Source organism: Carcharodon carcharias, chromosome 3 (assembly GCF_017639515.1).
Source record: "Carcharodon carcharias isolate sCarCar2 chromosome 3, sCarCar2.pri, whole genome shotgun sequence".
Classification (NCBI taxonomy): domain Eukaryota; kingdom Metazoa; phylum Chordata; class Chondrichthyes; order Lamniformes; family Lamnidae; genus Carcharodon; species Carcharodon carcharias.
Window position 1 is genome coordinate 74,510,783 of NC_054469.1, and position 14,349 is coordinate 74,525,131.

General features: G+C 40.3%; 1 protein-coding gene across 2 annotated transcripts in view; it reads right to left on the reverse strand.

The window, feature by feature from the left end:
* krit1 (KRIT1 ankyrin repeat containing) overlaps window positions 1-14,349 on the reverse strand; it is a 75,442-nt gene that overhangs the window by 44,884 nt on the left and 16,209 nt on the right. For both annotated transcript variants that reach the window (XM_041184901.1, XM_041184903.1), the window contains 2 exons: window positions 7,657-7,816; window positions 1,252-1,344 (listed from right to left, as the gene is read on the reverse strand). In XM_041184901.1, the coding sequence (XP_041040835.1) occupies window positions 1,252-1,344; window positions 7,657-7,816 (253 nt within the window). The remainder of the gene's footprint in view (window positions 1-1,251; window positions 1,345-7,656; window positions 7,817-14,349) is intronic.

The window sequence follows — 14,349 nt, forward strand, 5'->3', positions numbered from 1 at the left end:
GATACAGGTACATGTAACAAAATATATTCTGCACATTGAAGAAGAGATTGGGGGAACATTGCAAACCATTCCTACTGAAGTTATGCAGTAGAAAATCCCAACCCAAGGTCTCCTAAGTAGCTGTTCTTATAAATAAAATCAAAGGCAATAATGAATAAATTAGTTTACTATGGAGCAAGCATTCCAATCAGTTACCTATTCTCATTTCTTCAATAACATTGGGCCATAACTTCTTTGGAGTGGCAACCAGCGTCAGATTGCCACTCTGTATCCAATTACTTACACTAAATATCTTCCATGCCTGACTTTCCGACTCAGGCCGGGTGATATCCCTGCAGCACAGCTGTCCTTGACACCCAGCATTGCAGTCCAGCAGAGGCAGATTGAAGGAGGACACACTCCCTTTTTTACTGCATGAGCTACCATAAACCAGCTAAGTTAAAGCTCCCATTGAAATCAGCAGGCCAGGGAGAAGGTAAGTGTCTAAGGTAAGAGATGACAATTTTGGAAAAATCGGTGAGGGGAGCAAATCTCGGTGGGGGGGGGGGGGGGGGGGGGGGGGAGTCGATCTGGGTCTTTATAATAGTTATCCAGAAGTTAGAAGAGGTTTTAATTCTCCTAACTTTTTCTGGATAACTATTTGTGTAACATAGCTGGAGCCATATTAAGTTTGCGATTCAAGTCACATTTTCAGATGGTTCCCAGCACAGGGCAATTGCTGTGCAAACCCTTACCTGTGAAGTTCCAAGAGAGATTCCCAGGCACATCTTTTGGGTACCTACACCCCCTCCCCTCCCCAATCCGACACTGGGGAGCTCAGAAGTTCCGGCCCAAAGTAATTTTCAGGCAGGAGGAGGTCGTTGGTACAATAACCTTGCTTGCTCTCACAACATAAACTGAATAATGTCAACTGAAATATCCCTGTACTTGCTCTCAAACCCACGGTTTTGAAAAGAAATGTGTGCCTCTTGTTTGATTGCTCATCCTTGACTTTTACTAATTGCATTCCATTTCTTAGTGTCAGCTCATTACAAATTGCTTTTAAAAATATAGCTCCATAGATATTATTAAATTTATCATACAAATGATCTGTCAAGTCCCGATAACAACTCTGACCACAGGCACGCAATTCAGGTGTGCATTAATAGTTTCACTTACATAATTGTGACATGTCGTTTCATTGTTTCCTTGTCTTTATAATAAAACACACTAAAAATGGACTGAAGCATTGCTGCAGTACCATTTTCTTACCTTTAACCGCTGCTGGTACAACATAAAGTGCAGCTGCTCTGCAAGCATTCTCGCCCTGAACAGGAAATTCTTTTATCAACACCACTCGTTTGCCTAACAGAAAAAGGACAATAATGTAACAATTATTTGCATGCACATTTATATATAGCTTATTATTATATCTGTATCAGATTCTAATGTCACATTTCTATCATTCTTCATGTTAATTTTTGCTTTTCGTGTGTTTTGCCTGGTGTTAGGAAATAGAGATAACTTAAGACCATAAGACATAGGAGCAGAAATTAGGCCATTTGGCCCATCGAGTCTGCTCCGCCATTCAATCATGGCTGATACGTTTCTCAACCCCATTTTCCTACCTTCTCCCCGTAACCTTTGATCCCCTTACCAATCAAGAACCTATCTATCTCGGTCTTAAATACACTCAATGACCTGGCCTCCACAGCCTTCTGTGGCAATGAATTCCATTGATTCATCACACTAAAGAAGTTTCTCCTCATCTCTGCTCTAAAAGGTCTTCCCTTTACTCTGAGGCTGTGCCCTCAGGTCCTAGTCTCTCCTACTAATGGAAACATCTTCCCCATGTCCATTCTATTCAGGCCTTTCAGTATTCTGTAAGTTTCAATCAGATCCCCCCTCATCCTTCTAAACTCCATCGAGCATAGAACCAGAGTCCTCAAAAGTTCCTCATATGTTAAGCCTTTCATTCTTGGGATCATTCTCGTGAATCACCTCTGGACCCTCTCTCGGGCCAGAACATCCTTCCTGAGATATGGGGCTCAAAATTGCTCACAATATTCTAAATGTGGTCTGACCAGAGCCTTATAAAGCCTCAGCAGCACATCCCTTTTATATTCTAGTCCTCTCGAAATAAATGCCAACATTGCATTTGCCTTCCTAACTAGCGACTCAACCTGCAAGTTAACCTTAAGAGAATCCTGAACTAGGACTCCCAAGTCCCTTTGCACTCCAGATTTCTGAATTCTCTCCCCATTTAGAAAATAGTCCATGCCTCTATTCTTCCTACCAAAGTGCATGACCTCACACTTACCCACGTTGTATTCCATCTGCCACTTCTTTACCCATTCTCCTAACCTGTCTAAATCCTTCTGCAGCCTCCCCGCCTCCTCAATACTACCTGCCCTTCCACCTATCTTTGTATCATCTGCAAACTTAGCCAGGATGTCCTCAGTTCCTAGATCATTAATGTACAAAGTGAAAAGTTGTGGTCCCAACACTGACCCCTGCGGAACACCACTAGTCACCGGCCGCCATCCTGAGAAGGACCCCCTTATCCCCACTCTCTGCCTTCTGCCAGACAGCCAATCTTCTATCTATGCTAGTACATTGCCTCTAACACCATGGGCTCTTATCTTTCTGAGCAGCCTCCTGTGCAGCACCTTGTCAAAGGCCTTCTGGAAGTCCAAGTAGATAACATCCATTGGCTCTCCTTTGTCTAACCTACTTGTTAGCTCCTCAAAAAATTCTAGCAGATTTGTCGGGCATGACTTCCCCTTGAAGAAACCATGCTGACTTTGCCCGATTTTACCATGCACTTCCAAGTATTCTGAAATCTCATCCTTAATAATGGACTCTAAAATCTTACCAACGACCAAGGTCAGGCTAATCGGCCTGTAATTTCCCGTCTTTTGCCTCACTCCCTTCTTAAACAGGGGGGTTACATTAGCGATTTTCCAGTCCTCTAGGACCCTCCCTGACTCCAGTGATTCCTGAAAGATCACCACTAACGCCTCCACTATCTCTCCCCCCTTATTTCTTTTTTAGTTGTCCTCTGTTAGTCTTTGTAGGCTTCCCAATCCCCTGGTTTCTCACTGCTCTTCGCTGCATTGTATGCTTTCTCTTTAGCATTTATGCTGTCCCTGACTTCTCTTGTCAGCCATGGTTGCCTCGTCCTCCCTTTAGTATGCTTCTTCTTCCTAGGGATGAATTTTTGCTGTGTCTCCCAAATTACTCCCAGAAACTCCTGCCATTGCTGTTCCACTGTCTTTCCTGCTAGGTTCATCTCCCAGTTAATTCTGGCCAGCTCTTCCCCCATGCCTCTGTAGTTGCCTTTATTCAACTGTAATACTTTTACATCTGATTCCGACTTTTTCCTCTCAAATTGCAGGGTAAATTCTATCATGTTATGGTCAAATAAGTATGTTATACTTGTATTTGTGGGTGTTAGGAATGAGTTTTATCTTTAAGTATTAAGTTTGATTTGTATTTCTGTATTTGTGTGTTAAGAAAGGTCAAAGAGTTTTAGTTTCACTTTAAAAGACTGCTTGCATTTCTAATGAGATGTTTACGATCCCTATAAAGTAAAAATAAACATACAAGAGTAGGAAGAACACTGCTGTTGCCTATCAATGGTGGGGGTGGGGGCAGACAGGCAGGTTCCTCCCACAGACACACGCACAGAAGAAGCTATTTTGGAAGCTATTTGAGTTCAGTTGGTTTGAAGGCAGCTGTGAAGCAGAAGCAGCCTAAAAGGGGACCAATATCAAGTCCCAATATAAGAAAAACCTCAAAAGTCCAGGGGAGTGGAAGAACAGAAAGAAGACCTTCTAGTTAAAGGAACAACAGGAACCAGGGAAAAGACCCTGTTGAGTGAAGTTAAGAGTGAGGGGCAGAGAGAAAGGCTCAAAGTTTCAGATTTAAAGTGAGAACTGCTTGCAAGAATCAAGAAGGTTCAAAGGGACAACTGAAGGTCTGTAATTCTTTGCTATGGGCACGTGAAGCAGTGGTGTACTGTTAAGGCTGAGTTGGGGAGAGTGTGTGCATGGAAGACAGCTTGAATGCATATGGTGACCCAGAGAAGGGGAACATCAGAAGGAGAGTTCGAAGCCCTGGAGGTGAACCCTTGTGGAAGGTGTCTGAGCGAAAACATCAGTTTGGGAGAGGATTCTAAGGCGGGGTCCTGGGGAGTGGAGATTGGAATCACTCGTTGAAACGATAGAATTCAGTTAGACTGGTTGGCTCGCAGTACGATAAGTGTCTGGGGGGAGTTGAGGAGAGGTCCATTGCATCTGTTTGAGGTTGCATCTGTCACTTGGTTTAGTGTGTGGTGTGTCTGACCACAGGGTGCTATAGGTTTACATGGACTGTGTACTTACTGTGAACATTAAAGTATAAGATAGCTTTCGTAACTCATGTTATCCTTACAAATCTGTTTACATCTGTAAAGGTATAGTTGTGGGTGAAGGAGTATTGTAATATAGCCCATCTTTTCTTGTTGAATAAATGTTTTATTCTTTAGTTAAAAGTTCATCAGCTGACTCCTATGCCTCTGTTCAGTAGCTACTCTCCACGTATTTAAACAAAGTTAGGATCTATCAAGCTGGGTTCTACTCTGGGATCAGGCTTGTCCAGGGGTAACCTCAGCTTGGATCATAACACCTGGGCATTTATGCCATGTTGTAACTACACTATTTGGCCACTTGGTAGCATCATAGCCAGTCTGTGAACATCATTATAAGAGCCTTTTGAAAAATTTTAGCCTCCATTGTTCAATCAAGAGGCAAATTTTCCAAGTCTTCAGTTCATATTTTTAATCTTTCTGGGCTTCAACCAATCTTTGAATTGGGGAAACAGGGATGATAATTTAGATTGAATTATGTGTCTTCAGATTTTGATCAAATGTTAATAACACATAATAATTGATGTTTTCACAGATGTACGCAAGTTAAATTTTTTTTGTTTGCAAAGTTATAGGGTGGATAAGGAGAAAATAGATAGTTGGCAACCAAAGGACAGAGATTTAAGATAATTGCCAAAAAGACTAGGGGGTGGGAGGCAGTATAATATCTTTTACATGACAAGTTATGATCTGGAATACCTCACCTGTAGGAGTGGTCGAAGCAAATTCAATGGTAACTTCAAAAGGGAATTGGATATACATTTAAAAATGAAAGTTGTGTAGGACTACAGGGAAAGAGCAGGGGAATGGGACTAATTGACACCTGAATAAAGAAAACAGTGAATAGTTAACGTGGTCAAGCAAGAGAGTAGAATTTTAGTTTTCAATACAGGTCCTGAAGTTCAATACTAAGATGGAAAGGAAATTGGAAAGCCAGGCATCTTGGGCCATTTTTGTGCATATATTCATGTCCCGTTGTCTCGGAGCACTAGCAGAAACATAGAAGTAAATTGTCACTTCCCGATCTGTACTGCACAATTAAGGAAAGGAAAACACAGAAACTTCCATAAATTTCCAATGAATAAATTGAGTTATTAGCCGTGGCATTTTACAATCACAGAAAGACACAACACAGAGGGAGGCTATTCAACTCAGCACACCTGTGTCAGCTCTTTGAAAGAGCTATCTAATTAGTCCCTCCACTGTACTTTCCCCATAGCCCTGTTAATAATTTCCCTTTTGGAAGTTACTACTGAATCTATTTCCACCACCCTTTCAAGCAATATATTAAATAACAGCTTGCTGTGTTATAAAAGAGCCCCATGTCACCTCTGGTTCTTTTGCCAATCACCTGAAGTTTGTGTCGTCAGGTTACCAACCATTCTGTCACTGGAAACAGTTTCTCCTTATTTACTCTATTAAAACAATTCATGGCCTTGAACAAATATCCTCTTAACTTTCTCTGTTCTAAGGAAAACAACCTCAGCTTCTTCTGTCTTTCCGCATACTTAAAGTAGATAGGAAAATAAGTTGTGAAGATGGCGTAGGGAGGCCACCAAGTGACATAAATAGGTTAATTGAGTGGGCAAAGAACTGGCAAATGGAGTATAATGTGGGCAAATGTGAAATTGTTTTATTCTTCTTGCCAAAATGCTAAATGGAGAGAGATTTCAGAGCTCTGAGATTCAGAGGGATCTGGGTGTCCTAGTGCATGAATCACAAAAGTCTAGTATGCAGGTGCATAAAGTAATTAGGCAAGCTAACAGAATGTTATTGTTTATTGCAAAGGGAATTGAATATAAAAGTAGGGAGGTTATGCTTCAGTTGTACAGGGCACTGGTGAGACCACATCTGGAGTACTGTGTACTCATTGGTCTCATTATTTAAGGAAAGATGTAAGTGCGTTAGAAGCAGTTCAGGGAAGGTTTACTAGGCAAATACCAGGAATGGGCAGGTTTTCTTATAAGGAAAAGTTGGACAGGTTAGGCTTGTATCCAATGGAGTTTAGAAGAGTAAGAGGTGGCTTGATCAAAACCTTTAAGATTCTGATGAGTCTTGACAGAGCGGATGTGGACAGGATGTTTCCTCTTGTTGGAGAATCTAGATCTAGGGATCACTGTTTAAAAATAAGGGGTCGCTCATTTAAGACAGCAATAAGGAGAACATTTTCTCAGGGGGTCATGAGCCTTTGGAACTCTCCTCCACAAAAGGCAGTGGAAGCAGGATCTTTGAATATTTTTAAGGCAGAGCTAGCTATATTTTTGATAAACAAGGGGATGAAAGATTATCAGGGGTAGGCTTGAGGTTACAATCAGATCAGCCATGATCTTATTGAATGGCAAAGAAGGCTTGAGGGGCTATGTGGCCTACTCCTGCTCCATGTTTGTATCAAGTGCCTCATCCCTCGTCGCCATTATAGTAAATCTCCTATGCTTTTTTTTTTAAAGTCCTTGCCATTCTTCCTAGAAATCAACAGAATATTTCAGCTGAGGCTTATTTAATGTTTCATAAAGATTTAGAATCATTGCTTTTGTGCTCTAAGCCTATATTAATAAAGTCAAGGATCCAACATGCTTTTCTGTTAAAAAAGCCTTCTCAACCTGTTCTTCCACTTTCAAAGATTTGTATGTGTACACCCTCAGGTGTTGCTGTTTCTGCACCCCCTTTAGAATTCTATCATTTAGTTTGCATTACCTCTCCTCATTCTTCCTACCAAAATGTTTGACTTTACACTCCTCTGCATTAAGTGTCAGGTGTCTGCCCCTTTCACCAGTCTCTCCATGACCTCAAGTCTGTTCCTATCCTCTTCACTGTTTACTATATTTGCAAGTTTATTCTGGTCAATTGGAAATGGCAGTTACCGCAAAGTATTAGAAAGGAAAGAAAGAAAAGGAACCAAATGGAATTTATATACTGTAGTGCCTTTCTTGACCTTTGGACAACCAAATGCTTAACTGTCAAAGAAATTATGCCTTGCATCTTTAAATCTTGTTGACAGATTCTTTCCAAATTGGTGCAATAAAACAAAGTTCGAGTCCTTTACAAAACTGGGAAGTACAAAATCACCAGCACTAACATAAACATGAATTGTTTGACATAGCCTGTAATTGGCAAGAGGTAATTAAAACCATGTTTTCAATATGGTGTCTGCAAATGTCTATGTTCATTCATACATAAAAGCCATGACTGAATCTTTTCAATTAGTGACACCAAACTATATATGAGTAATAACAAAGTCTCTCATATATTAAATTGTACTTGTGCTTTACCTTTGACTCCTTGGTTGTTTGGAGACATCAGTTTGGTAGATTCAACTACAAAGTTGAGAATGTCCTGGCCTTTATTTTCATCCCTCTTCAGTTTTGTTTGTAACAAAACTTTCTTCCTCTTTTTTTCCTTACCTTCGTTTTGCAACTCTAGCAGCAGAATCTTCAAAAAAGACAAAACCAAGTGGAATACAAAAGGTGATACATCACAAGAGAGTAAAATATATTGTATACTAATGTAAAGAACGTGAATAATGAGATGTGACATATTTCAGAACCCTTTCTCATTAAATTAAACATAATGAAGTTGCAGGGATGGATGAAACTTATAAAGGAAACAATGTGGCTAATTTCTCCCTAGCTATTAGGCATTAATTAGTTTATTTTTTGTTGCCCACAGTTGACACTCCAGGATTAATACTGATCCAGTTATACATATAAAATAAAAATATATTTATTTTATATGTATATAATATTAATAATGATTTCTGGTGATTGTTTACAGTGTGGGATGCATCACAGTCACATCAGTTGTATTCTATCAACCACCTTAAACATTCATGCCCTTCACCACCGATGCACAGTGGCAGGAGTGTGCACCATCTACAAGATGCACTGCAGCAACTCACCAAGGTTCCTTCAACAGCACCTTCCAAACCCACAACCTCTACCACTGGAAGGACAAGGGTAGCAGATACAAGAGAAGATCACTGCCTGCAAGCACCCCTCCAAGCCACACACCATCCTAACTTCAAACTACATCACTGTTCCTTTACTGTGCCTGGGTTAAAATCCCAGAACTCCTTTCCCATCAGCACTGTGGATGCAGCAGTTCAAGGCTGCCGCTCATCACTGCCTCAAGGGCAGTTAGGGGTGGGCAGTAAATGCTGGTCTAGCCAGCAATGCCACATCCCATGAGAGAATAAAACAAAAGTTTTTCTGAAGCATTTACTGATTATTGCTGCTTACAAATCACTTGGATGGTTTAACATTGGTCGGATACAATATATTTCAAACTTCCCTTTTCTAGATAATTACAAACAGCAGTTAACAGAAAGCAATAGAAAGGACAAAAGTAGTACAAACTGGAATTTACATCATGCCTTTCAGTACCTCAGTATGTCCCAAACACTTCACAGCCAATTAAATATTTTTAAATGTTGTCAATATTGTAGGGTGATCAGATTTTCCAAAGTCAAAACCAGGACATATTAAAAATCCTTGGGAAGGTGGGGCTTGGTGTTGATTGACATGTTGTGTGACCAATGGCAAGAGTCTATGGGAGGAACAGCTAAGTTCATATGATGATAACTTAATTGGCATAAATGCCAAACAGTTATGTAATAACACAGCAGCTAAGCATTGCTCCCACCTCTACCGTTGTAGCTTCCGCTCAGACATTGTGGACCCTGGCGGACAGTTAATGGGGGAAAGTAAACTTTTCTTCCCTTTGGCTCAAATATCCAGTTTACTGAAAGATTGGATCATGGAGAGAGGGTCCTTTCTATTTTGCAATCTTCAGATGCAAAAGATGTGTTTGTTGACAGTCCACAACACATTGTCAGTGTTAAAATGGTATTATTGCCATCTAGTCACAGCAAGCTGGCGTTAAACTTGCAAAATCAAAACCCCCTTGGTTAATATTTAGTTGCCTTTTGTGAAGTTAAAACCCGAGAAGACTCTCAATGAACTTGTAGTTTCACCCATCCCACTGTGGAATTCAGAGAATGTGTCATTAAACACCGCACACACTTATTTCTTTGCATTTCAAGATTGTTTTGGCTCTGGTTGCCAGTAGCACTTTATTTCAATTGCAGCCAAATAATTAGCAATTGCATGGCATGGATGTCCAGTATTCCAAACACAGGAAAATGTTTGTCGCTGATGCTTAGTTGAATAAAAGGACTGAACAGTGTCAGCAGGGACTGACACATTAACAGTGTTAAAAATTGTTTTCTGTTCCCGCCCTAACAGTCACACACTAACACAGAGGCACATATAGACATACTGCACACAAATAATCAAGAGAGTGAAAAACCTAAATTGGCATAATTGTTTCTGCTTGCACTACCTTTTGCTGATTTTAGGTATTATAATTTTAGGGTGCAGTTATATGGTGGGATTGGTATTAACGTAATTGCGTTTAAAGTGAGGGGTGCTGCAAAGGGGGCGGAGGGAAATCAGTGAAATGTATGGTCCAGATGTGAATCATATACCAGTAACTCAATTCCCTACCCTCCTCCTAATCACCACCCCTTTACTTGCCCCTAAAAAAATTAATCAACCATGAATATCATAATGTAATCAAAAGCTTTTCAATGAGTTTCTGTCACAAATAGGTTTAAAATAAAACGTCTGCTGTTGTTCAACTGAAAAATCACCAACAGTTCCTTAAAGACAAACATGAAAGTGCCTAAATACCTTTAGATCTCAACATTACTTCACTCTGCAACATTCAATTTTCTTCTGACCATCAAAGCATTATTACTATTATATACTACATCAGGCAACCCCTTTTCTTTTCAAGCAATGAGAAAACCATAGCAGATGCACTGACTGCTATGATCACTACATTTGCACTAGCTGCTAGAATCAAAGCAGATTTGGCCTAAGTTGTGCCTTTCTGCTAAAGTGAAAATTTAGCCCACTGTTTCTCAACAATATTAAATGAGGAAACATAGTAGCCACTCAACATGAGTGAGGATGAATTAGTTACAGATAGTAATAATCATGATTTTGAGGTAAAAATCTACTCTGTAGGGAATGTATATGTAGATGAGCGAGAGCTCCAAAAATAAAATCACACAATACAACAGTCCTTTTACTGGCAATGCTCATCAACATAGCAGAACTGTTTTGTTTGTCTTCTAAAAAATATATTAACCAATAGGAGGTTAAACATAATTAGCTACTGCACCTTTAGCACGCATCAAAAATCATTTAAAAGTTGCTGCCTACTCACAAGTACTTTTAAAATAAATCAGGCATTAATTTTAATGCATACATACAATCTGCAGTTATATACTCAACTCACACTGGAAAAACTCACCTGGCAAGCACTGGGTCTGGGATCAGTGTGACATTTTCACTTCCAACACAGCCATTCTTTTGGCCTTGTAAGTTGGCCAATTAGGAACAACTTTTGAGCAATTTTATATTATGAACTCACACCTGCTTAGCTTACTGCTGGCCTCTGCATCTCCCCCGTGGGCCTCCACCATGGTATCCCTGATTGGCCAATCACAGCGTTCTGACGGAATGGACAATCAGGGCACTGAAAGGCAAACCATGTGCAAGTAAATGGAATGTGAGGGAGAGGGAAAAGGGAGGGGTCTTAGCGGAGCTGAAATCCTGGACATTTGAGCAATTTCCTGAAAATTGTCAGGACATCAGGACGTTTAGTTAAAAAAACTCAGGCAGTCCGAGCCAAACCTGGACATCTGGTCACTCTACACTGTTGTAATCTAGGGAAATGCAGCAACAATTTTGTGGACAGTGAAGTCTCAGAAAAAGCAATGAGGTTAATACCCACTTATTTTAATGGTTGAGAGTTTAGTATCAGCCAAGATACTGGGAAACCTCCCCTGCTCTTCTTCAAATAGTACCATAGGATCTTTTATTTTACAGCCAAAAGGACAGAGAGCACCACTGTTTAATGTTGCAGCCAGATGACAACACCTTTGATCTTGCGGCATTCACTCAGTATTATACCGAAATGTCAACCCAGATTTTGTGCTCAAGTCTCCGAAGTGGGGTTTGAGCCCATGACCTCCTGTCTCAGGTGAGAGTTTGCTACCAGTAAACCAAAACTGACACCTGAAAATTGCTTCTTTCAGAAAAAAAGTGAGGCCTGCACCAATATATCCTTAAAGGAATGGCTTAAGTGGTTAACTTTATTTCAGTCAGCCTGAGGCTGGCAGAGACCGATCTCATCAGTGACTCCATGGTAGCATTTCACCAAGAAAGTAATGGCCGACCATTATTCAACAATCACCCCATGTTGAGATAACGAGGAAGCATCTTGTTTTATCAATGAGGATAGTGAAGTTTGTAAGCTATGAATATAATATTTGTACTAAGTATTCTCCACTTGCTTGGTTAATGATCTAATAGAGGGTACATTCATTCATCTATCAAAGACAAATTGCCTGGAGGCATATGTAATAAGATGGAATACAGTGTTAAGAATTCACAGTTAAATTTTGAGATCATCCTACTTTCACCTAAATATTTCGCAGATAAAGCAGCATACAACTATCATTTACTGGAGTGATCTTAAATACTGAACCCAAATAGAACATAAGGAACAAAAGCCCAAAATATAAAAGGCTTCACCGAAGGGACAACAATCTCCAGTGCTAGCCTTGTGAAATATGAACCACCCAAGCCTTAAAAGGCTAAATAAAGGAATCAACAACTCAGATCGGTGGAAGGAAAGGTATGTTCCTCTTTCAAAGCATGCTCCCTGAAGATCTCTTAATATTTAGCTCATTCTGGATTTGAGGAGTGTGGAATGGCATTCAACTCCATATTATGTTAAAAGTTAGACAATGTTCCTTGAATCTTGATCAAAAAAGCCTTTAGCGCTAAGATCTTTTGGAAAATCCAACAAAAGGCTATACTACGTAGATTGTCAAAGACATACCATTGTCAAAATCCTCTGCAATAAAAGATGGCATGTTCAAAGCAACTAAGTAATAAGGAACCTTGGATGATAAGGCTGGAGGGTACAATTATCAACTTCATACACAAGGTTCTGAAGCTACAAGTGACCAAAGGTATCTCATAGGTCAAAAATCAGAAAAAATCCATGGTCCTGGCCTGTATAGCATCCTTTTTCATGATAAGGTACAGAATGATGAGGGGTTCCATGGTCACAATAGGGACTAGCGAGCATTATTTGATATTGAATGCTGTGAAGGTTTACATACAAGGCTTCTTTCTATTTTTAGCACTAACCAGCATGCAATTGCCTCCAGCGGTAACAACTCAAGTTCATACAGGGCAAAAGATTTGATGTTGGGACACTCATCATTGTCTTGTTGCAACAAGATGATGTTGAAACGTGCTGCAGTTGACAATTCATACTCCAATCTATAGCCCTTTGAAGATCTGTGAGCAGGCGAACAAAAACTGTTGTGTATGCCAGCTCGTCTCCGGTTTGATCCTGATCGCTAGGCAGTACATGGTTTAATGACAGTTATAATAAGCTCACTATTCCAACTTTCTCTCCACTAACCAAAAGGGAGTATAGCAGCAAAAACTTGCATTTATATAGCAACTTTAATGTAATAAAATGTCCCAAGGCACTTCACAGGAACATTATAAAACAAAAACAAAAATGACTTCGAGCTACATAAGGAGGTATTAGGGTGGATGGCCAAAAGACCGGTCAAAGATGTTGATTTTATGAAGTGTCTTTAAGGCAAAAAGTGAAGCAGAGAGGCAGAGAGGGAATCCCAGAGTTTAGGGTCCAGGCAGCTGAAGGCACAGCCACCAATGGCGGAGAGATTAAAATCGGTGATGCTCAAGAGAATCAGAGAAACACAGATAGCTCAGAAGGTTGCAAGGCTGGAGGAGATTATAGAAATAGGGAGGGGCAAAGCCATGGAGGGTTTTGAAAACAAGAGTGAGAATTTTAAAATGGGGGCGCTATTTAACCTGAGCCAATGTAGATCAGTGAGCACAGGGATGATGGGAAAATGGGCGATGCAGTCTCCTCTACATTGGGGAGACCAAACGTAGATTGGGTGGCTAAGTGGAACACCTCCACTTAGTCTGCAAGCATGACTCGATCTTCAGGTTGCTTTCATTTTAATTCACCACCTTGCTCTCATGCTCACGTTTCTGTCCTTGCTTCACTGCAATGTTCAAGTGAAGCTCAACACAAGCTTGAGGAACAGCATCTCATCTTCCAATTAGGCACTTTCCTTCTGAACTCAACACTGAGTTCAACAACTTCAGACCGTGAACTCTGTCCTCCATTTTGAATTATTTTGCCAGGTACCAGTCTGTAACTTGTTTTCGTGTTTTTGCTTTCACAGAGCTGTTAATATTCTGCCATTAAAACTCGTTCTAAACCAGTGCTTTGTTTCTTTACTACAACCATACTACTCTTTTGCCTTTTGTTCCATGACATATTTGTTATTTAATCTCATGAACCCTCTAATCTATCCCATTTGTTCCCTTTTTTTCTACTTCCCCCTTTTCAACTCCATAAAACCCATCACATTTCAACCTCCCTTTAATTCCAAAGAAGAGTTATGTTCAACTCGAAATGTGAACTCTATATTTCTCTCTCCAGAGATCCTGCCAGACCTGCTGAGTCTTTCCAGCATTTTCTGTCTTTATTATGAGCAAACAGGATTTGGTGCAAGTTAGGTCATAGGAAGCAGAGATACAGATGACCTTAAGTTTATAGGGGATAGAACTTGGGAGGAACAGTCAGGGGTGCATTAGAATAATTAAGTCTGGAGGCATGGATAAGTGTTACAGCAGGAGAGGAGATGAGGCAGGGGCGGAAAAAGAAAATGTTACAAAACTAGGTGGTCACAGATGTGTGGTTGAAAGCTCATCACATAGTTAAATATGATACCAAGGCTGAAAATAGTTTAGTTCAGCCTTAGATAGTTGTTAGGAAGAGAGATGGAGTCGGTGGCGAGGCAACAGAGTTTGTGGCAGGGACCAAAGATACTG